This window comes from Miniopterus schreibersii (assembly GCF_964146895.1).
Source record: "Miniopterus schreibersii genome assembly, chromosome: 15".
Lineage (NCBI taxonomy): Eukaryota > Metazoa > Chordata > Mammalia > Chiroptera > Miniopteridae > Miniopterus > Miniopterus schreibersii.
Window position 1 is genome coordinate 23,928,885 of NC_138115.1, and position 22,699 is coordinate 23,951,583.

The 22,699-nt window shown below is 48.9% G+C and overlaps 1 protein-coding gene across 1 annotated transcript in view; it reads right to left on the reverse strand.

Annotated features, from left to right (window-relative positions):
• Window positions 1–2,303: 2,303 nt before the first annotated feature.
• The window catches only part of LOC308568092 (uncharacterized protein C3orf20), a 51,188-nt gene continuing 30,792 nt past the window's right edge, over window positions 2,304–22,699 (reverse strand). The window contains exons 8-15 of the mRNA XM_081160539.1: window positions 20,938–21,069; window positions 15,485–15,608; window positions 13,924–14,173; window positions 12,360–12,663; window positions 10,142–10,249; window positions 8,831–8,973; window positions 4,052–4,183; window positions 2,304–3,440 (exon numbers count right to left, since the gene is read on the reverse strand). Of these exons, the coding sequence (XP_081016665.1) occupies window positions 3,344–3,440; window positions 4,052–4,183; window positions 8,831–8,973; window positions 10,142–10,249; window positions 12,360–12,663; window positions 13,924–14,173; window positions 15,485–15,608; window positions 20,938–21,069 (1,290 nt within the window). The 3' untranslated portion in view covers window positions 2,304–3,343. The remainder of the gene's footprint in view (window positions 3,441–4,051; window positions 4,184–8,830; window positions 8,974–10,141; window positions 10,250–12,359; window positions 12,664–13,923; window positions 14,174–15,484; window positions 15,609–20,937; window positions 21,070–22,699) is intronic.

Below are 22,699 nucleotides of genomic sequence, written 5' to 3' on the forward strand. Positions count from 1 at the left end.
GACTTCAGAGAGAGGAAGGGAGAGGGGGAGAGAGAGAGAGAGAAACATCAATGATGAAAGTCATTGATCGGCTGCCTCCTGCACGGCCCTGATCGAGCCTGTAACCTGGGCATGTGCCCTGACCGGGACTCGAACAGCGGTCTCTTGGATCACAGGTCAATGCTCAACCGCTGAGCCACGGGTGGCCAGGCACCATCTTAAGCATTTTAAGTATACAGTTAACTGGTATTAAATACATTCGCATTGTTCTGCAACCTGTACCAACGTCTATCCATATAACTCTCTTCATTTTGTAAAATTAAAAACTCTATATCCATTAAACAATTTCTCCCCTCCCACAGTCCCTGGCAACTTCCATTCTACTTTCTGTCTCTATGATTTTGACTTCTCTAGGGAACCTCATATAAGTGGAATCATACAGTATTTATCTTTTTTGTGAGTGGCTCATTTCACTCAGCTTAATGCCCTCAAGGTTAATCCATGTTATAGTATATTGCAGAATTTTATTCCTTTTTAAGGCTGAATAATATTCCCTTGCATGCATATACCATATTTTGCTTATCCATTCATCTGCCGATGGACATAGGTTGCTTCCCTGTTTTGGCTGTTGTGAATGCTGCTGTGAACATGGGTGCACAAAGCTCCATACTGGTTTCCACAGCAGCTGTACTATTTTACACTCCCACCCACAGTGCGCAATGGGCCATTTTCTCCACATATTCACCAACACTCGCTGTTTTCTGTTTGATTGTAGACATCCTAATGGGTGTGAGGTGATGTTTCGTCATTTTGATTTGCATTTCTCCAATAACGAGTGACATTGAACATTTTTTCATGTGTTTATTGGCCATTTGTATAGCTTCTTTGGAAAAATGACTATTCAAGTCCTTTGCCCAATTTTGCATTAAGTTGGCTTGGAAGTTCTCTGTGTATTCCAGATATTAATCCCTTATCAACAAATGATTTTCAAATATTCCGGATATTAATCCCTTACCAACACATGATTTTCAAATATTTTTCAAATGTTTTTGAATATAAAACATTAATTTTATATTGTGCCTGACAGTTCCATTCTGTGGGCTGCCTTTTTACTCTTTGGATAGTGTCTTTTGATGCACACATTTTAAAAATTGCCATGAAGTCCAATTTGTCTATTTTTTCTCTTGTTGCCTGTGCCTTTGTCACATCCATGAAATGACTGCCAAACCCAATGTCACAATGCTTTTGTCCTTTGTTGTCTTCTAAGAATTTTACTGTTTTAGGTCTTAAATTTGGTTCTTGATCCATTTGCAGTTTTGTACGTGGAGTTAGGGAGGGGTCCAACTTCATTCTTTTACCTGTGGAAATCTAGTTCTTTACCAGACCTCAGGGAGCCACACCCTAAACATGTGCACTTGGCATTCAGCCGAAGACTCAAGCAGATCCCCACGCAAATTTCCAGGTCTCTCTGCAAAGCTCCCTCTTCTCTGATACCCCGCCCCACAGGTTCTGTTCCCTGCTGTCTCTCCAAACTCTGATTTCTCTCCCCAGTTCAGCAACACTCTCTACTGTGCTTGAACTCTCCCGTCCCGCTCCACGATCCAGAAAGCATGTCCGGCAGAAAGCCGGGAGGGATCCTGGAACACACTCTGCTTCCCTTGCCCTGGTTGATTGTGTCAGTTATTTCTGTACCAGTTATGCCAACACGTCTGGAAGCAAAATTCAGTCCATATCTTTGTTGTTTGATGATATCTTGTTCCTTGCTTATGTTTTCAGATCCTTCTTTTGTTTATTTAAACTTTGAAAACATTCATTTTATATTGTGTCTGACAATTTCCAATATCCAAAGTCTTGTATGTCTAATTTAACATTTGTGTTCATTCAAATGTTTGAACGAACATTTATTTGGCTTATGTTTTTAAATTTTGGATTGTGAGCTACTGTTCAACTGAGTTCTCTCTGAGGGAATACTATGAGGTCTAGGTTGAGAGTGAACATTTTCAGAGAAGCTTTGTGTTTGCTTCTGTTGGGCATCCTGGGGTGCTGCTCACTGGGCTTCCCAGACCTCATAGGCAGCATATATAGTAAATCTAGCATGTGAAGGCTGATCTGGACAGCAGTGGAACTTGCTTCCCCTTGCCTTTCAATTCTTGGGTGTTCTTGTGCTCAGAAGGGGAGGAGGGGTTGGATACCCAGGACCCCTAACAAATATCAGACCCCTTAGGTATCAAAGAATGCAGGCTTAAGAACATAGCACATCATTTCAAATCCATTACTAGGGGACAAATGTATAATTAAAAAAACACACCTTTGATACAAATGATAGAAATTAAACCTCAAAAAATTCAGATTTAATAAGCATCTTACAAAGGGAGCACAAGTAGTTAAGTACAGAGCATGTCACTGAATGCCAGTGACATATCAGGGCCTGAAGACTCTCTTCTGGGCTCTGAGAACAGGGCAGACCCTCTGGGGTCCTCACCCTTCTCCTGGGAAGTGTCGCTCTGGGAGCATCAGACAAGTGGGGCCAGAGCTGGTGTGCGGCCTGTTCTGCTCAGGTGCCACCAGGGAGGCATTAGCCCACCCAATAGGCTGCCATCTCTGGGCCCTTGATGCTGGTGAGGGTTCTTCAGGCCTGTTAGCTTGGGCACTGAGGGTGGGCTAAATGGGGACATCAGCATGGAGGGGCCACAGAGGCTCTGGCTTTCTGGGTGCCACCAAAGGGTCCCTGAGTGGCCTGTCACTGCCTCTTCTGTCCCACTCCATGGCTGTCTCCCTCTCTTTCCGCCTGCCCTTCATTCTCCCTCCTCCCTCATGTCTTCTCCCCCCCCCCTCCTTTCCCCCTGTGCTCTCCCTTCTCATCACCTGCCTCCCCATCTCTCCCTTAGTCTCCTCTCCCTCTGCTCTGCTTTTCTCTTCCTGTCTCCCCTCTCCCCCTTCTCTCTCACACCATTTGCCACTTGGGCCAGAACCTGAGCCATTCCCACCCAGTGAAGGGGAGGAGGGCATAGTTTAGTTTAGCCCCATTGCAGACCTCCCCATGGTTAATGTCTCCTTGGGCTTGGCTTCCTAGTCAGGCTTGTTTCCCTGGGAGTGGGACAATCCCGGGCTAACTTCATGGCCACAGAAGGAGCTCTGGGTCAGAGCACCCAAGTTTCCAAGGACTGGGCCTGGAACAGGGCTTTTTGGGGGCTTCTGGCCTTATAGAGCCAGCCTAGCCCATGGCCTCACCCAGATGCTGGAGGCATGCTTGTTTATTAGATAGAGGCTCAGAGAGAGGGGGTGAGGGCTGGGGAGGCAGGGCAGGGTGGGCGAGGGGGGAGCCTCGTCTAGGCCTGGCACTCTGGTGGTCAAGGGGCCTGCATTACTTCTTGGAGGACACTTTCTTCCAGGAATTTATCTTCTTACTGCCCCTCCTGGCTTTTCTATGAGGATGCAGATCCACATCAGGATGTTTCATCCTAAAAATCAAAATAGAGAGAAGCGAATACTGGGAAATGAGTGGAGAGGGCTGGTCTGGGCAGGGCCTGAGCCCTGCCCTGGCCTGGGCTGAGGTGGGTGTTGCCTCCACCTTGCACAGCTGAGGTCCTCTAGGTATCGCTCCAACCTGGGGGTCCTGGTGGCACCTGTGACTTTTCTAGGCGCTCACAGTTTTGTTTTTCTGTCTTCATGAGAAATGTGATTTTTCACACTCTTGCAGAACACATATTCACTTCACAGTGAACACGGCCAAGTTAGTGGACTTGACAGGTCTAGGAGGTTTCTTGCAGGGAGACAGCCGGCAGTCTCCACCCCTCTCAGACAGACAGATGGGCCTGGGCTATGGGGTTTCACCACAAAGCTTAAAGGCCTCAAACTCCACCAGCCAGACCACTGCCAGAAGCAGCTCCAGGGAAAGCAACTGGGCAGCATGTTGATAAAAGGGGCCAGAGGTCAGGGATTGTTGGAGATGACCTGTGCCCAGGGGGATGTGACCACCTAAGGTCACTTAGCCCCGTGTGGCCTCTGTGGGCCATACCTGTTCTGCCAACCACAGGAGGGCCCCTCGCCCTGGGTCAGGGAGGCCACCTACTTCTCCGCTTCGGGGGAGGGCTCCTCCATCTTGTCCCCTATTGTCAATGAAGAGGCGCTTCCCTGGCTGTCTTCCAACATTGCTCTCTTGTCTGAGTCAGGGTCATCCAGGCCCAGGATGGAGGCTGACGTGCTGCAGGGAAGGCAGGGAGGGGAGGCAGTGCTCAGTGGAAGCACAGGCAGAGGGGGCCGGAGCTGGGGGTGCCTGGGCAAGCAGCCCTCACTCAGAGCTGCCCCTTTGAGGTTCCAGTTCCTGGAGAGAAAAGGGCACGGGCGCTTCTCCAGAGGGCGTGTGAGTGAGGAACCTGACCCCCTGGGGACCCAGAGACTCACTGGAGGTGGGCTTCCCTGGCTTCTCGCTAAGGCTGGAATTGCCCTAACTCTGTGTCCGCGACACTTGTACACCCAGCCTGGCCATCAAATGAGCGAAGGAGAGAGGACAGGAAGCCAAGAAAATAAGTCATCATGTACAGTGTTATGGGCTGTGTCTTCCCAAAATTCATACTGGAGTCCTAATCCCTAGCACCCTAGGATTAGGCAATAGGGTCATTGCAGAAGTAATGAGTTGAGAAGTCATACCAGAGTAGGGTAGGCCTCAATCTAATAAATCTGGCATCTTTATAGAAAGGGGGACATGTGGACACAGACATGCACGCAGGGGCATTGCCTCATCCTAGCAGGCTTCTACTCTTTCTTCTCCACAAGCTGACAAGTCTTACCTCACCAACCAGGCCTGGCCTTCACCTCACATGTCTCTGGGTGCCCTAACAGAGTGGCTTGACCCAGAGCAGGTCAGTGACAGGCTCACAGTGCCACAAAACCCTGAGCTGAACCAGAGCCTTGCTGAGAACTGCCATGGCTGGTAGGGACAGCTGCCTGGGTGTGGAGCTGGGGAGGCAACTTAGGACGGGGTGTGTGTGGTGGGGGGGTTCGAGGGTCAGCTCTGCCACGCTCTGTCCCTGCACACACACAGAGCTCACACTCTCTTCTGAGGGCCTGGCTTGATGCCTCTTTCCCAGGAGCTGTAGAGGTCCCTGAGAACAGAGTGAGCAAGGCCTTGGAAAGCAGGCTCTAGGTGGGCCTCCTTGGGCTGAGGGAAGGTGCTGGCATGAGCAGCGGGCAAGGGCGGAGTGTACTCCCTCAGAGCAGCCTCACTGTAGGAGGGCCTGGTGGAGGTGGCTCCTCCCTGGACACTGGGCCCACTCTCCCCCTCCCGGAGCATCCTTAGAGGGGTCCTGGCAGGGGCAGCTGAGGAGGGCATGGGCCCCCAGCACAGCTGCCTCGAGGAGGGACCCAGGCCTCCTGACACTGCGCCCTGGCCTTCCCCTTCCTGCCCCTCCACCCCCCTTGTCCCAGTCAGCCTCCTCCTGCCTCTTGTAAGGTAGGCAAGAGGTAGGAGTGTTACCAAGCGGCACAACTGTGAAGAGCTTCCCCTCAATATGAACGGCACTTTACAGTTTACAAAGCCTATTGAGTATTACATGGGCATTTACATAGCACTGTGCCTTTCCAGTTTGTAATGTACTCTGCACCTGACAGAGCGCTTGCCAGTTTATATGGAGCTTTGTCATTTATGGGGTGTCTTGTGGTTTACAAAGTGCTTTTCAGGGTCTAGGGTACATTGCAATTTATAAAGCACTTTACAGGGCTTCCATCTTCCAGTTTGGGTAGAGGGCACACAGCAGTTTATGACGCTTTGCAGGTTACAGGGCACATTGCAGCTTCCAAAGCCCTTGGTGATTTATCGGGCATGCGGCACTTTACTGAGGACTTTGCTTGTGTAGATTTCATGATAGCATGGAAGGTGCTCTGTGGTTGACCGGGCATGTTACAGTTACATGTTATATGTTACTGGGCTTGGCGGTTTACAAGGCACGTGGCATTTTGTTATTGCAGAGTGCATCATCTCTTATAGCTTTTGTTTCTCTCAACTCACTCTTCTAAGAATGGCCCTGAAAGAATGATGTTCTCTATTCACAGGCAGACAATTGAGGCCCAGGGAGAGCAAGTGACACATCTGAAGCCATGTCTGTGGCATGGCCTGGCACCCTGCTTCTGCAGGGCACACTGCCCTCGCTGGCTCCCTTCTCCAGTGGGAGGGGTGCACCAGGGGCCCCTTGCCTCAGTCAGCTTCTCTGTAAGAGACTTGCCTCCCAGACCCCCACATCGCCCTGCAGCTCTGCATGCAAAGCTGTCTGCCAACATCCTTCTTGAAACAGGAAACCCAGAGATGAAACGCTATCATTCTAGGTGCTATGCACCTCCCTCGCATTGTATGCTGACAGTTCTGCCTTTTAAGATTTTTTTCAGCATAACAGTCTGTCATGCTGGGACTTCCACATCCACTGACCATAAACCTTCCAAATCTAAAGGTGAACATTTGTTCTTCTTTCTCTCAGAACACCTCTTGCAAACCTCGATTCCTTCGTCTCTCCACCTCTAGTGCACAGCTGAGCAGCAAGCCTCCCATGCACCCATCCAAGTTGCATATTTAGGAAACAAGTGGACAGGCCAAGTACAGAGGTCTGCCCTTCAAGCTGCCACTCCTCACTGCTCACTGGGTGTGGCTGAACAAGAGGCTACCTGAGCCACATCTATCCATTGTGTCCAAGAGCTTTCACCCAGTGACTTTCCAAGTCCAGATAATCTGGGCTGACAGCACGTCTCTCTAGTTGCCCTGCTGGAGGAGGAACTAGGGTTGATGGGTGGTTTTAAAACATGCCCACAAGTTCTTCAACAGTACTCCCATCAAGAAGTGGGGTCTTGTTCCTCTCCCTTAAACATGGGCTGGACCTAGGGACTCACATGCAGGGGAAGGTGATGCTAAATGACTCATGAGGTCGAATCATTAAAGGCAATGCAGCTCCCACCTGGCTCTTTGGGACCTTGCTGTTGGAACCCAGCCGCCATGTTGTAAGGAAGCCCAGGTCATGTGGAGTGGCCACGTGTGTTTCAGCTGACAGCCTGCATCAACTACCAGCAATGAGAGTAAACAAGCCTTTGAGAGAACTCCAGCCCCAGCCAATTTCTGACTCCAGCTACACAAGAGACCCAAGCAAAAACCACCAAGCTGAGTCCAGTAGACCCTCCAACCATCAGAGACAGTAATAACAAATAATTATGTTATTTTGCACCACGAAACTTAGGGTGGTAGTTTCACAGATATAGATAACAGAACTGTTGTTATGGCAATATTTTCTTATAGACATTCTATTCCCTTTCTCCCTAAGTGTTTTCAAACTGTCAACCTAATAAGCCATTCTGGAATTAGGAAGAGTCCTACTGGTTTATAGTTTCAGGAATCTGCCCCTTTCCTCTTTCAATAACCTAAACCATCTGTGGGGTGTGTGTGTGTGTGTGTGTGTGTGTGTGTGTGTGTGTGTGTGTGTAGTTTTCTGATTCTTTTTCCACTATTCCTCAAAAATTGTTGAAAACTGTAAAAACATACTATTAAGGCCTTTCAGAACCCAGAACTCCTTTTAGTAATAATAATAATGGCATTAACAATAATGGCAATAATGGCATTAATTTATAGCCTCTCTGTAAATGTTAGTGATGTGCTATCATTTCATATGTGTTGACTTATCTAATCCTCACAACCCAAGACAGGTAAAAACTGCTTATTCTTGCTGAGGCACAGAAGGTAAGTGGTTTGCCACACAGCTACTAAAGGTCGCCAGACTCCTTTTCCTACTTTCTCGCCTATGTTAGGCATAGACTGCCCTTTCCCATTAAAGGTCATTCTCCTTTTGAGGCTCCTTGGCAGAAGCCAAGTAAGAGCTGTGTCTTTTTGTAACTAGTTTTTTGGCTACCCCCACTCCCCACCTACTACATCCCCAACTGGCAGACTGGGCTTCTGAATGTCTCTGAAAATGCCTTTGCTTGTCGTCTTTGGCCTCAGCTCATCTACATTTTGGGCTTTTCAAGTTGTGTGCTCCCCAAACCCCTTTAATCTTTGGTGTATTTCTTAACTTAAACCTGAGCAACCTCACTCCCTCTGGAAGAGGCCATGGACATTAGGAAGGGCAGATGCTGACAGGTGCAGAGAGAAAAGCCACTGAGAGCCCAGGCATTCTAGAATCCGCTCCTTTCTCCTAATACAGCCTTCAGCAACGTCATGACCCCTGGGCTCCTTCCCTGCACCAGGCTGTATGGTTCTTGAGCTGAGAGACCTATCTTTGCTCATCTCACCCAAGCTGGGCCCAGGCTGTGCTCAGCAATGGGCATCACCTGGTTGAAAAGCCAGTACCCAGAGGCCGAGAAGCAGACCTCAGCCAGGCTACCCCACTGCCTTTTACAAGGACCTGAGATCACTCCATGAATGACCCTCATCTATGTGGCCCTGCTGGTAAACAAAGTAGAAGCAGGACTTGGATCGCACAAAGGATGGGATGGGGTGGGGTACAATGGGACAAAAGCGGGAGTGTCACTGGGGCTCCTACCCAAATGCCGGCCTCCATTATTTCTCCTACAGAAACCAGCACTGGGCAAACAATCCTGGCCCCCTCTCTGTTCAAGAGGGCCCTTCTCCCAAGCGTGTCACAAAGAAAACAGCATGGCCTTGTCCACCCCCTCACGGCCTGCTCTCATTCCCATCCTGCCTACTTGCGAAGTCCTCCCATGCCAGCTTCTACTGTGGACTGCGGGTGGGACCATGGTGTCCCCATCTCTGCCCCCTCTCACCTCACTGCTCTTTGGCTCACCAGTGCCCCTTCGTAGTGCCTTGACTCCTCCCTCCCCTCCACCCATCCTTCCTCAGTCCGAGTTTTTCCCATTTTACCTAAATTTGTAATTCTCCGGCAGGAAGTAGCCCATCTTGCAGTCCTGTCGAGCCTGGAAGATCTGTTTCAGCAGATTCTGCTTGCTGAAGCCGTATCCATTCAAAACGCAGCCCCCAAAAAGGAGCTTTCCCCCAGCGAACATCTGATGACAGAGAGGAAGGAAACTGAGGGAAGAGGCCATCAGCATGCCAGCACTGACCCTCAGGACAGTGCCACAGGCTCTCAGAGCTTGTGCCAGAATCCAGGACTTTGGTGGCCAGGGAAGGGGTGTTGCCCTTCCCAAGTCACCCAGCGAGGTGTGGCTAAGCCCGTCCTTTGTCTAGGCTCCATAGGTCAGAGGCCAGTCCCATAATCCCAGCCTCTCCCCCCTGTCAGACAGACCAGCTCAAATGTCACTTTATACACAAGACCTCCCAGAACTCTGGGGCCAGAAGGGCAACTTCAGCCCCAAGGCAGCTGGCCTCAAACCCACTCTGATACGCTCATCAGCTGGTCCCATGGGATGGGAGCCCCTTGAGGGCAGGGATCTTGTCCTACAGCTCTCCATGCTCCCACCTTCTAAATGCCAGTCTCCAGCAAGTAGAGAACTGTCCAAAGATTTCTGTGCAAGAATATTCATTAGTGCTGTTATTAAAAAAAAAAAAAAGCACAGGTAGAAAAACCGAAATGATAGATTCTTACACAGTGATTAAAAATCAGGTGTTATAAACTATTTTATGACATGGGGAAATGCGCATGTCATTTTAATTTAAAAAGCAGGACGCCAAAGTCAGAAAAAGACTGAAAAGGCCAGATACCAAAATATTAGCATGGGTGTGGCCCATGGCCTCCCACAGCACTGACCTATTAGGCGCCGGTGCACACTTGTGTAACAAATGGGGCAATCTGGGTGATATGATGAAGTAACTATATTCTAAATTGTATTTTCCAAATTTTCCACAATGAATTCACAGGGTGGGGCAAAGTAGGTTTATAGTTGTGCGTATACGAAACACAGTTTATTCTTGTATTATTATTTAATAATTATTGTATTATTTTTTACGAACAACTGTAAACCTACTTTAGCTCCACCCTGTATATATTTTTACAATCCAATGTTTCTAGTATGAAGTTATTTAAAATAAACAAATAGATGAAGAGAACTTGGGATGGGGGACACACGGGGTCAGTGTGGAGACAGGAGGCCAGGCTGGGAGAGAACCCCACAGGCCCCCCATCTTCCTCCTCCCACATCTGTGACTCCACAGGGGTAGGGCTATAGAGACTGGGGTGGTGGTAGCGAGGGGTGGCGAGTCCCCTGCCGGGCTCACCAGAACCATCCCCTGCATCACAGCATACTTCTTCACCAGCAGGGGCGGGGCCTTCTGCAGGGGGCTGTCCAGGTCATACCGCAGCAGGCGGTAGGGGTCATGCCGGCACTGCCAAGAGAATGAATGCCTGTCACCCCCATGCCAAGAGGATGCTCTCAGATGCCCGCATTCTCAGTGAGTCCTGGGGCTCCATACAACATCCCCTCCCAACTCCTACTCAAGGGGCTGTTCACCCCCCCCATGCACGCCTCCCATGGCCATCCCAGAGAATGTCCCCACATTCACTTAGGGCCCTCTATTGGTGAAAGCTGCCATGGAGATGATCGCCCTCACCATGTGACATCCACGACTAGCCTGGCCCTCTAGAGTTTAGGGGACATCCTTGTTTCCTCTGCCTGAGAAACTGTGGAGATTTGAAGGTGAGAGCCGTGTTCCCTAGTGTACCCATTTCCGGGATTCTTCTGCTCTCTATTCGCCTGCTGGCTGCCTTCTGGACACCTCAGAGTCATTAAATCCACTGAATTGAACCCAAACCTTGAGGTAGGGCCTGGTCAATCCAGAGTAAAGCTGGTCTCTTTCTTTCTTTCTTTTTTTTTTTTTTTTTAATATGTCTTTATTGATTTCAGAGAGAGGAAAGGAGGGGGGGAGAGAGAGATAGAAACATCAATGATGAGAGTCATTGATCGGCTGCCTAGCCCGCAACCGGGCATGTGCCCTGACAGGGAACTGAACCCTGATCACCTGGATCCCAGGTCGACGCTCAACTGCTAAGCCACGCCCGGCTGGGCAAAGCTGGTCTCTTTCTCCTCCTTCTTTCTGGATGCTATGGATCCATTAATATGGCCAATGCAATACTTTCTGGTTTTATTTGCCTTTTATTTCAGGTGCCTCCAGTTGTCCTGTCTGAACTTCCAGTTTAAAATGTAAAACCCAGAACCACACCTGGTGTGCTAGCTATCAGAGCAAGAGAACATCAGGGAAGGTTTGTTTTAAAACCCTGAATGGTGGAATCAGAGTCAGGGTAACTGAAACCACCCTCCAGGTCTGCTCCCTGCACTCCTGTCCATCTGCCATGGCCTTCAGCCAGCGCAGGCCAGGCCCTGGCCCTGTTCATGCTGCTCACGGCTGTGGGGCACTACCATGCATTCCTGTGCTTATGGATAATTACTGGTGAACAATTAATAGCCCTGAAGTAAACTAAAGTCAACTCTAAGTTTAAAACATATGTGGCTCTGATGTATGAGACTAGACAAAAACCTTCTTTTACCTAGTCTCATACATCAGGAAGGGTTCCAATGACATGCTCCTGGCACTGGCTGGAGTTCAGGTCCGAGGGTGGGTACGTCAGGGTCAGGAAGGTGGCACTCCTGGGAGGGGGACTTGAGAGGGTGTCCCCAGGGTGTACACAAACCCTCAGAATCTGGGGCTGCAGCCAAAGGAAGACAGGGCTAGACAATAGATTTGAGAGGGTACCAGGACAAAGGGTTTGAAGGAAGGCACCAGCGTGCTTGTGCTCACGTGGCATCCTCTGCTCCAGTTGGTCTGGGGACAGGGCCACCCCTTGAACTGTTCTAACTGCTGGAATGGTTGCTGCCTCAGGATGATGATGATGCTACCTCTGGAGCAGGGAGGGCAGGTGGGCTCCATATGCCCCTGACTAACTGACCCACAGTGAACTGGGACCTCAAGCAGCCTTTCCTCTGCTTACCTTGGCATAGGCCACTGCCTCTGCCAGAAGCACTCACCACCCACCCAGACCCTTTCCTCCTGGGGGGCCCTCCCAGGCCCTTGAGAGGTGTTCCTCTGCTCCCCTGCTCCTATCCACCTAGAGCTGTCCTTTCATGGTCCCCATTGGGGTTTGCTGTAGTTCCTGCCCCACCACGTTGGGTGCTCCTGAGGATCTCGGGGTGAGTGTGGCTCTGCTCTAAATACATCAGCACATAACCACACACGGTGGTGGTGAGAGCTCTGGGAGAAAACAACAGGGGGCTGATTTGTCTCAAGGCCAGAAAAGGCACCCACCTTGATGTGGTGACATTGGTTCTGGAGACAGTAGGGAGAGTGTGTGCAAAGGCCCCACGGGGAAAGGGAAGTGAAAGAGGGCCGTGTGTCAAGGTGGAGAGGGAGCCTCTCAGCCAGGTGCTCGGCCAGCCCTAGCCCTCCCGGGGGCTCCCCACCCCCAGACACTGGGGGCTCCTCTGCTGGGCCCAGAACCCACCTGGACGCAGGGCGAGGCACGGCCCTGCTGCCGGTGACTGTAGAGTGTGCTGAGCAGCCACTGGAGCTCTCCTGTGCTGGTGGGGCTCTGGCCAGACACGATCCCAAACACCAGCACCTGGCTGGGGTCGCGAGGCGCAGACAGGAAGCGCTCCAGCTCCAGGTCGGACACCAGGGGTGGCTTCACTATGCACTTGCAGCCAGCATGGATGCCTTCCTTACAGATGAGCTTCCGCAGCACCAGCGGGCAGTCAGAGGGTGAGGCTGCCCACCCGGTGGGGCTGCGCACCTCCTGGCTCTTCCCTCTGCAAGGAGCAAGTGGGCAGGCGCTCAGTGGGCCCTGCCCGCACGGACAGAGGCCCGCTGCTGTGGGGCCTAGGCTGCAGGCAGTTCTAGCCTGGCCTCCGCCACCACATGCAGCACCGCCTTGAATGGGTCCCCTAACTTCTCCGGGCCTCGGTTTCCTCAGGTGCAAAATGCAGTTAACAAGTGACTCAATCATTCATCCATTCAACGGAAGCTTTGCAATCATCCTCAACTCCTTTCTCTCACACCCCATATTCTATCCAACCTACTAGCAAGTCTGTCTGCTCTCCATTCAAGAAAGATCCAGAGTCCAACCACATTTCCTGTCCCCCCACTCCCATTAACATGGTCCAAGCCTCCATCATTTCTTGCCTGGATGCCTGTAAGTGCCTCCTAACAGATCTTCTGCTATCTCCCCTGGCCCCTCTTCAGTCTATTCTCTGCCCAGCAGACTGTTGTGATATTTTTTCTTTATTTAAAAAAATAGATAATTGATTTTTAGAGAGAGGGGAGAGAGAGAGAAACATCAATGTGAGAGTGTAGCATCGATTGGTTGCCTCCTGCATTCCCCCTACCAGGGATCGAGCCTGAAACCCAGCTATGTGCCCTGACTCGGACAATGTTCCAACCAACTGAGCCACCCAGCTAGGGCAGGGCCTTTTTTTTAAATTGATAGGATGATTCTAAAATTATATGGAAATGTAAAGGGCCAAGAACAGCAAAACAATTTAGAACACAGTCTGAGTACTTACTCTGCTGTATATCAGTACTTACTATAAAGCTGTAATAAGACAATTTGGTATTGGTAAAGCTATAATAAGATAATAGGGAACAAAACAGAAAGTCCAGAATGTGACCCTTGATTTATACATACTTATTGATCTGATATTCAAATTTCATATCATTTCGCGTATCATGAGAAATTCTTCTTTTGATTTCTCCCCAAGCATTTAAATACATGAAACCATTCTGAGCTCACCCATAAAAAAGGCAGGCAGCAGAACCAGATTTGCACATGGCCCTAAATTGCCAACCTCTGCTCTAACCCATTACACTGATTTATTTTCTTCCTAGCCTTCTCACTATCTAAATGACTTCAGTTATTCATGTGTTTATCTTCTAATGAGATAATTGCCCCATCCTGAGAATTCTAACTCCAAGAGGGAGGGGCCTCATCTATTTTCTTCACCATTGTGTGTCCACTACCCATCACAGCATCTGACACACGGAAGTTGGAGGAAATGAAGGCCCAAGCCTACCTGGGTGTGACCAGGGCTTTGGCACGGATCTTGATGGTCTTTTTCCTAGTGGGGCTCACAGGAGCAGACACAGGATCTTCTTTCAAAGACTCTCCAATCAAGGATTCGTGTGGGGCTGACTGATATCGTGATGGAAGGCCTTCTGAGTATACACTTGGCTTGGTGCTCCGCTCGAGAAAGGGCCAGGATTTCATTCTGGTTCGACTTATTTCTGACGATTCCCTTACTGTATATTCTATGGTGACCAGGCCTGTTAACAGAAGACACGCTGTTACTCTCCCTCTTGGCCTGGCCTTACCTCCCTGCTGTGAGGCTCTGCATGTGGGCACCCTTCAGCTCATCTCCCTCTCCACTCCTTCACTCTTGTAGATTCTCCTGCTGGGTTGCCTGCCCTCTGTAGTCTGGCACAGTGCTCTAACTCTAATACAGTTAGTGGACCAGTAAATGCTGGGTCCCTCTTAGATCCCTCTTCTCCCAAGAGGCCTGTGTTTCAATCAGCTTTGTGTCCTCCACAGCACTCAGTATAGAGACTGGGTACACAATGCATCCATTCTGTTCCCTTCCCTGAGAATGCTGTTCCCTGTGTCTCCAGATTTAAGTCATTTCCATCTACTTTCTTTGTTACATTGCATTTATCTGTATTCTTACTTTCCTTTCCTACTAGACTGGAAAACTTCTGAGGCCAGGAGCTCCCATTTCTTCATTCGCTTACCATCTATTGAATGCTGGGTGCTGGGCATAGACAGACAACCCAAAACAGGGTTCCTGCCTCTGGAAACTCCTAGTGGCAGTATATGAGGGATACGCAAACAGAAATATTCACTATGCTAGGTAGTAAGATTTATAATTAAGAGCACACATAAAGAGCTGTGGAGCCCAGAGGAGAGTGTGTCCCATTCTGCTGGGGTAATCAGGGAAGGCTTTCCAGAGAAGGGGCACATGATCTGAGTCTTGAGGGATGAGGGGAAATACCCCAGGGATGCCATGAGGGGAGCACAGCCCTTCCATGCCCAGCCAGGGGGTTGCATGGAGTGGCATGGGGTGGGGCAGTGTCAATGTTCTTTTGTCCACGGGTTCGTCATCAGTGGGAAGAGTCCAGGTGTGGAAGGGTTTCCTGAGGCTACCCACGCAGGCCCTGGACAGCCTGGTGAGGTGGCTGCTTTTTTCTCCTCTGCTGAGATCTTCCACAACAAGGAGAGAGGAATGGGGCTGCAAATGGATGGTGGGCAATTTAATAGATGGAGCCAAAAGGTGAAGCAGGTGCTGGGTGGGGACAGAGAGACATACGGAAAGATGACGAGGCCCAGGAAAATAAGATAGTCACATGGAGACATTCAAGACACATGGGAGAGCGCTCAAAAATCGAAGGTGGCGAAGGTCACCATTATTAGCTGCATGGCCTTGAGCAAGTCCCTTCAGCGCTCTGAGTCCAGTAATCCCATCTACCAATGGGGAAATCTCCCTGTCAAGCCCTGTCAAGCTGTCCTTGGAGACGACCTGCAGGTAACTCAGGATTTGGAAGCCATCAGATATGCTGTGACCCACCTTTCTGCCCCCTTACCTGCCGCCAGTAAGACAGAATTCATGAACTGAGACACTGCCTTCTGAAACCGCCTCTTGATCTCTGCCAGGGCTCGGCTCATCTTAGACAGCTTGTCGTCCAGGCTGCTGATCTTGTGGAACATCTAGAGAGAGGCCAAGGGGAGGGCATTGTCACCTGTTCTGCCAGGGGCTGCCTGCCAAGATCAGTGACAACCAGGCCTTGCTCTGACTTCGAGAATGTGCTGTCCCCTCTGCCTAGGACATCGTCTCCTCCCCTCAGCCCAGTGAATTCCTGCACACCAACCCAACCTGCCCCAAATGTCCCCTGCTTGGAGGTTTTTCCCTGATTCTACTGGGCAGAACTGTTCCTTGCCTTGGATCCCCATCATCACGCAGCCTGAGAGCAGGTTAGCCCTTTATGAAGTAATTGAATGTATCCGAGCCTGTCTCCCCCACTGAACTACAAGCTCCTAGAGGGCAGGGGCTGAGCCTTGGTCTCCTTTGTGTCGGAGTGCCCACCACGTGGAAGGTGTTCAATTAATATTTGTTGCATTATGAATGGTGATGGATAAAGGCCTCTTTGGAGCCAGTCCTCCTCAGTATGCACCTCCTAGATCCCTCTTCCTCCCTCCAGCTGCCAGGGCATCTCAGCTGAAATACCGCCCTTAGCCGGGGTTTCATAGATTGACTGGTACCTGTGAGCACAAAGGCTCAGGCCTCCTGTCTCAATTCTGGGTCACCTTGAAGGGCCATTCTGGCTCTGGGGCCCGCTGTTGGGTGGTGAGGCAATTGCTGGGGCTGCCCTGCAGTTCAACGGCTCCCTCTGCCAGAGCATCAAAATGGTGCTGCAGAACCAGGCTCAGGTCCCAGCATTAGCGGCAGTCAGGGTTTCACTTTTCCTCCAGGAAGCCTTTGCCGATTTTCTTAGCCAGCAGCAATTGCTCTCCATGCTAAACTTGCCCATTTGCCCATTCCTGTCCTTTCTGCCCTGGGTCCTGGTTATTTTTTACCTTCTTTATCCTTAACTCGGTCAGCCCCTTAAAGGCAGGAAACATGCTTTCTACATGTCTCACTTAACACAGAGGAGGTGTGAAAAAGGTTTTTCTTCTGTGGAATTGAAGCCTCAGGTGGAGAGAGCGGGGTGGGCAGTGGACAGGTTTTCTGAACAATGAAGTCAGCCCACATGTCCTTCTTTACCCTGCAGGCAGGACTTCTGTAAAGGATGCCCAATTAATGGCAAAACCTCAACCATCCTTCCAACTGCTGGCCCCAGCTGCTGCTTCTGGGCTAATTTTATTTATTTATTTGTAATTTATACCCAGCCTGCTTCCAAAAAGGATTTGAGGCGGCACTCTGGGCTAATAAAGCATTTAAATTGAGGCACTGCCTCGCTTCCAAAGTGCTGCCTTGATAGAAATATTTAGTGAGGAGCCAGGCCGCAGGGCCGTAAAAGATGGAACTGCCATTCTGCCTGTCGCTCTTCTTCCAGGGAGATAGGTGTCTGGGGAAGCCATTTAACAAGCTTCCCAGGGACAGGGACTTTGAGGGAGGGCGCCACCCTACCCCCCACCTTCAGCTTTCTTAGACTGCCATGGATTTTGCTGATGAGTGGAAACTAGCCCCAAACACACACACACACACAGGACGGAGTTGAATGGGTTGTAAAGGTCCCAGGATGGCAGTGTGTGAAAGCTGGGTGGACCCTGCATCATGATACAGATGGGGAAACTGAGGCCTTGCATTCCCAAGGCCCCATGGCCTCATCCTAGCTGAGGCTTTTTGCCAGCCCCCTCACTCAGCAAATTTTCTCAAGGGCTTCTTGCAGCTCTCATGATCTAAGAATCCAAAAGGAGACAATTTTCTGAGCCTCAAGGATTTCATGTAAAAATATTCTGAGATGCTTAACTTGGCAGTTAAGGTCAACGTTTGGAAATCCTGTTACCTACGATAAATCTAATCTTTCTTCATTTGCTGTTGTCTGATTAGAGAGTTGTAATATACCACACCTCCCTGTGCTCTCAAACAGTAGGGGTTATGACCTGGATGCTTTTGGCAAGTCAATCTTCTTGGTCAACATCAATGACCATTGTCAGAATCAGTACTGTTTTCAGAAACTGTTTTAATGTCTGTTTATCCCTATGCTAAATGTCCCCAGACGGTTATGCTCTTTTGAGTTACGATGCCTTTTCAATAACTCTCCAGCCTCCATTGCACTGTCAGTGCCTCTGGGCACTTCCTTTACAAAGAGTCCGCCTCCTAGATCCACACAGTCTGGGAGAAATATTATGTGAGCCACATGAGCAGTCTGAAACATTCCTGTAGCTACGTTAAAAATGTTCTTAAGCCCTGGCTAGTGTGGTTCAGTGGATAGAGCATCGGCCCACGCACTGAAGGGCTGATTCCCGGTCAAGGGTACATACAGGCTGCAGGTTCAATCCCTGGCCCAGGTCTCTCTCTCCGCCCCACCCTCCCCTCCCTTCCACTTTCTCTAAAAAAAAAACTAAAAAAAATGGGAAAAACATCAAGTGAGGATTAAAAAAATGTTCTTAAAAGGTAGAACTAATTTAAATAACAGTTATATACCTCACTATATAACAAGTATGATTATTTCAACATGGAACCAAAATCAATAATTAATGAAAACTTTTATATTGTCTCTTTATACTGACTTGGTAATGCAGTATGTATTTTCACTTACGGCCCATTTCCTTTGGACTTGTCACATTGCAAGTGCTCAATAGCCATTTGCAACTAGTAGTTATCATACTGGACATCACAGCTCTGGATTTCTAGTTGTAGTTTATACTAAGGTTACATTTAGGTAAGAAAAAAAAATCAGTCTTGAATTACAAAGGGGCTTTCCTAGGCCTGGTGGGCATGTTTAGTTTACGGACTTAGAGTGATTTATCTTGGCTGTTCATGGTGGTCTTTAGCTCCTTATGTCCTGGTTCTCAGCTGTACTCCGGACTTCAGAAATTACCAGACAAGAGGCTGCCAGGCAAACAAAGCATTACTGTAATTTTATGGGAAAGAATAATTTTCTGATATCTATTACCTTGGATAAGTAAACGCACATTTTTTTACACAGTCAAAAAAGATTATCGAGAAACATAGACATGTGACCTCATATATACTTAGTCACTTAACAATGAGTTTTATTTATTTTAAAGTTTTTATTGAATTTATTGGGGTGACATTGGTTAATAAAATTATATAGGTTTCAAGTGTACAATTCTATAATATATCATCTGTATACTTTATTGTGTGTTCACCATCCAAAGTCAAGTCTCTTTTTGTCACCCCTTTTCCCCCCTTTACTCTCCTCTACCTCCCTCTACCCCCTTTCCCTCTGGTAATCGCCACACTGCTGTCTGTGTCTATGAGTTGAGTTCGTTTTTTTGCTTAATCCCTTTACCTTTTTCACCCAGCCTCCTGTCTCCCCTCTGACAGCTGTCAGTCTGTTTTCTGTCTATGAGTCTGTTTCTATTTTGTTCATTAGATTTCACATATAAGTGAAACCATATGGTATTTGTCTTTCTCTGGCTGGCTTATTTCACTTAGCATAAACTCTCCAGGTCCATCCATGCTGTCCCAAAATGTGAGACTCCCTCAGAGTCCCTCTCTCTGGTGCCCTGTGCCCATTCAAGCTGGAATACAACAGGTGCTGATGATTTTGCCTTTCCACCATTAGATGAAAAGTATTTCAGAGACTAGAGGGAGTGAGACTTCTCTTATTTCTACATCCCCAGCAGCCAACTTGGCACACTGCAGGTGCTAATAAATGGTTATCGAATTAGCTAATGAATTAATGAAACGCTGATGAAATGCAAATGCATGGAAAATAACAGGTGCAACACTTTCCCAGGAGAAACACGGGTGTTCTTTGTTATCTGGTTCAGATAACATGGGCCCCTAACAAACGCCTGTCTCCATGTAAAGTGAGGGTGCTAGGCAAGCTGCTCCTTATGAGCTCCGTCAGCTCTGAGAGTCTATGAACCTGTGGTATGTGGCAGCAAGTGCCCCCACAGAACAAAAGCTCGTTCAGGGTGACCATATAATTTGATCATCCAAACTAAGATACTTTTGAGAGTGAAAGGGGATGCTTTCCATATGCTATTAATAATTCCTCCAGGCTGACGTGTAAACAGGGGTTGCCTCTGGGCAAACTGGGAGGTGGGTCCTCCTGTTCCTACTTCACGGAGCCTTCCTGAGTGAGCCAATCCCAGCAAAGTGCCCTGTGCGCAACGCACACGGCCTGCTCCATCGCCGAGCCCGGGACACCCCGTCTCACGCGTATGCCAACTGCTCTCCTCTGGATGGTAAGCTCTACAGGAATCAGGGCTGTGTCCCCTTCGTCCTCTCCATCTTCTCCACCATGGTGACTCGCCACCAGGCCCACGGTAGTATACAGACACAGAGAATGGGAGAATTGAGCTTCCAGTCTTTGCTGTTTTCTCACCACCCAACAAATATTTAGTAAGTCCTTAATTTGAAGCAGTCCTTGTGCTGGGCCCTGGGGCAATAGGCATCAGTGAAAATCACAGGGAATCCCCAATTGGGTGGAGAAGACTGGCTGTAAATAAAGGAGGGCTAGAATGGAGGTGAGTCACGTCTGGGAGGGCCCAGGAGAGGGAGAGGTAGACTCTACCTGAGATGAATAAGGGGGTGACAGAGTTGGCAGTTATTCTGTCCAGCATCATCTCTTCGTCTTCGGGTAACAGCACCGTGATTTTCCTTTTGGAAAACACTCCTGCGTCATCCTTTGCCCAGGTATTACACCTGAAGCTGATCGCACCCCGTGGCTCCCAGGATGGACACGACAGCTGAGCCTGGTCAGTGACAGCAACACACACTCCTGGCCACAGGGAACATTCCAGGCCTGGGCATCCAATAGAGCCAATGACATTGATATTGGCACTTCTACTGGAGCACTTAAGAAACAGAAGCCCCTGTTCCCCTGGGGAGACCAAAGCTGGTAGAATAATGAGCACAGAGATGCTAATGACTATCTTGTCACCGTAAGGAGAGAAACTCCCTGATCATAAACCCAAAAATAAAAAAGCAGAGCCAAGAGGCAGAGAGATCTGATGGAATCAGTTGAGGGCCTAGATCTAGTCATGCCTGAAGCTGCCTATTTAGACTTCAGTTTACTGAGCCAATATAGTCTCTTTTCATGCTTAAGCCAGTCTGCATTGGATTCTGTCACACTAAAAGACTCCTTACTGACAGAATTTCAGAGAGAAGGTATTAAGGTCAGTCAATGAATGATGAGTAGAAATCCATTAGGCAGAGAAAGAGGGAGGGCCTTGTGTGGAGTATAAGGGTGTGTGTGCGTGTGCGTGTGCGTGTGTGTGTGTGTGTGTATGTGGAGGGGGGCAGGGTAGGAGGCGCAATGGCATTGAGATATAGAGTAGCAAGACATTCTGAGATGCCCTGGGGTCAAACCTGGGTGCCTGGTCTGCTCTGCCTTACCCTTTTATCGTGTCCTACCCCGTGGGGACAGTTGTTGGCTGATACAGTGAGTGTTACTGTCTCATTCAGGGAGGTAAAGGTGACCATGATGGAGTCCTGCCCCAGCACCATCAGCTTCATTTGCTCATTCACCTGCAGATGAAAAAACCAGTACTTAGCGGACCTCTGCTTCTCTTGTCCCCTCCACTCCCCCACCCCCAAACCACAAAGCACAAAACCTCTCTTGGCTTGGGACTGAGGGAACTGTAAAATCTTTCTGGTTCTTATGTTGGAATTTAGCTTTCATGGAGAAGGGAGAATTCCAGTCTCTCTTTGGGGATTAGCAAAAAAAGTAACTGTCTTCTTACCCCTGCCCCTTCCCTTTTCAAACCAAGCTTAGAACCAACTGTGAAAGAGACACAGGAGTCTGGCAGGAGAGCCAGCTTTGGTTCTGGTAGAGCTATATGGGGATGCAGCTTGGGTCAGAAGCCAACATATCCCTGAATCAGATGTGTATCCACCCAGGTACCAGGTCTGATGACGAGCCTTGCTCTACAGTGCACAGAGCAGCACACAGAGTTGACCATATGGCACCAGAACATACCCCTCCAAAGGTGGGTAGGCAGATAGCAAAAGGAAACCCAGCAGGGGCCGAGCTACACATGCTCAGTACCCTCCTCTACAGTTACCAAATATGTCACCACCCTTTCCATGAAAAGAAGCCAAAGGAATTACCCCTTTTCACAACTTCCAAAAGGGTTGGATTTCCTATGTAGCAGTTTCAGGGAGGGTGAGCTGCCCTTATAGCAACTCACTCCTTACTAATAACTCTGTGGTCTAGGGGTCCCAGTTTTGTCTCCTGTTAGCAAGCCATTGAGCCTCTCTGAAGTGCAAATTCTTCAATGTGAAATAGCTGAAAGCCTAGTATTAGGTTCAAATGAGATAAAGATATGAAAGTGGCTTTGTGAGTCACAAAGGCCCATATCAAACATGAGCAGGTATAGTCAGGATGTGGCAGAGCAACTCACAGGTAAGGCCCCTGAATAGTTCATGTATGCAGTTATTCATGCACAGTGCTCCTACAGAAGGCCTAGGAGTCTGAAGCCTTAGGCTGCTGCATGATGATACTGCCTTCAGTGTTCAGTGTCCCTGACCTACACACACCTCAGGACTCCTCTGAACTAAGAAAATACTCTCCATTTTGCTCCTTCCATTTCCTCCTGCTATTCCACTTGTTAGCTCAAAGGTCCACATTCAACTTCACCAATGAGTCCTTTCCTTATACTCTGAAGTCTGGATGCTAGTCCTCTCCAACAACCTGAAGACATTTGATCCATGGCTGTCTTCTTGCCAACTCTTTTAATATCTTCAAGCTTGCTGATCATACTCACACTTAAGAGAAACCCTACCCTCTCCAATTCTCCTTTTAAAAAGATGTAGAATAGAGCCGTGGGTAAGAGCTCAAACATTGCAGTTGGTCAAGGTTCAAATCCTAGTGTTGTCACTTACCAGTTGGGCAATTTCAGGTAAGTTACTTCCCTTCTCTGAGCCTGAGGACAATAATAGAATCTGCTTCCTAGGGCACTGAGCAGATTTCATGTGAAAACACATGCAAAGGGCTTAGCATGATACAGCTGTTTTTATTTTCGCTGCTCCCTGGGTGGTTTCTCTTCTTTTCCCGAATGCCCCCAATACAAACTCAGTCACTGCTCATCTGCTCAGGAGTTCAAGAGCCAGCCCAGATACATATATCCATAATCCCCAATCTCTCACCCTAGGAGAG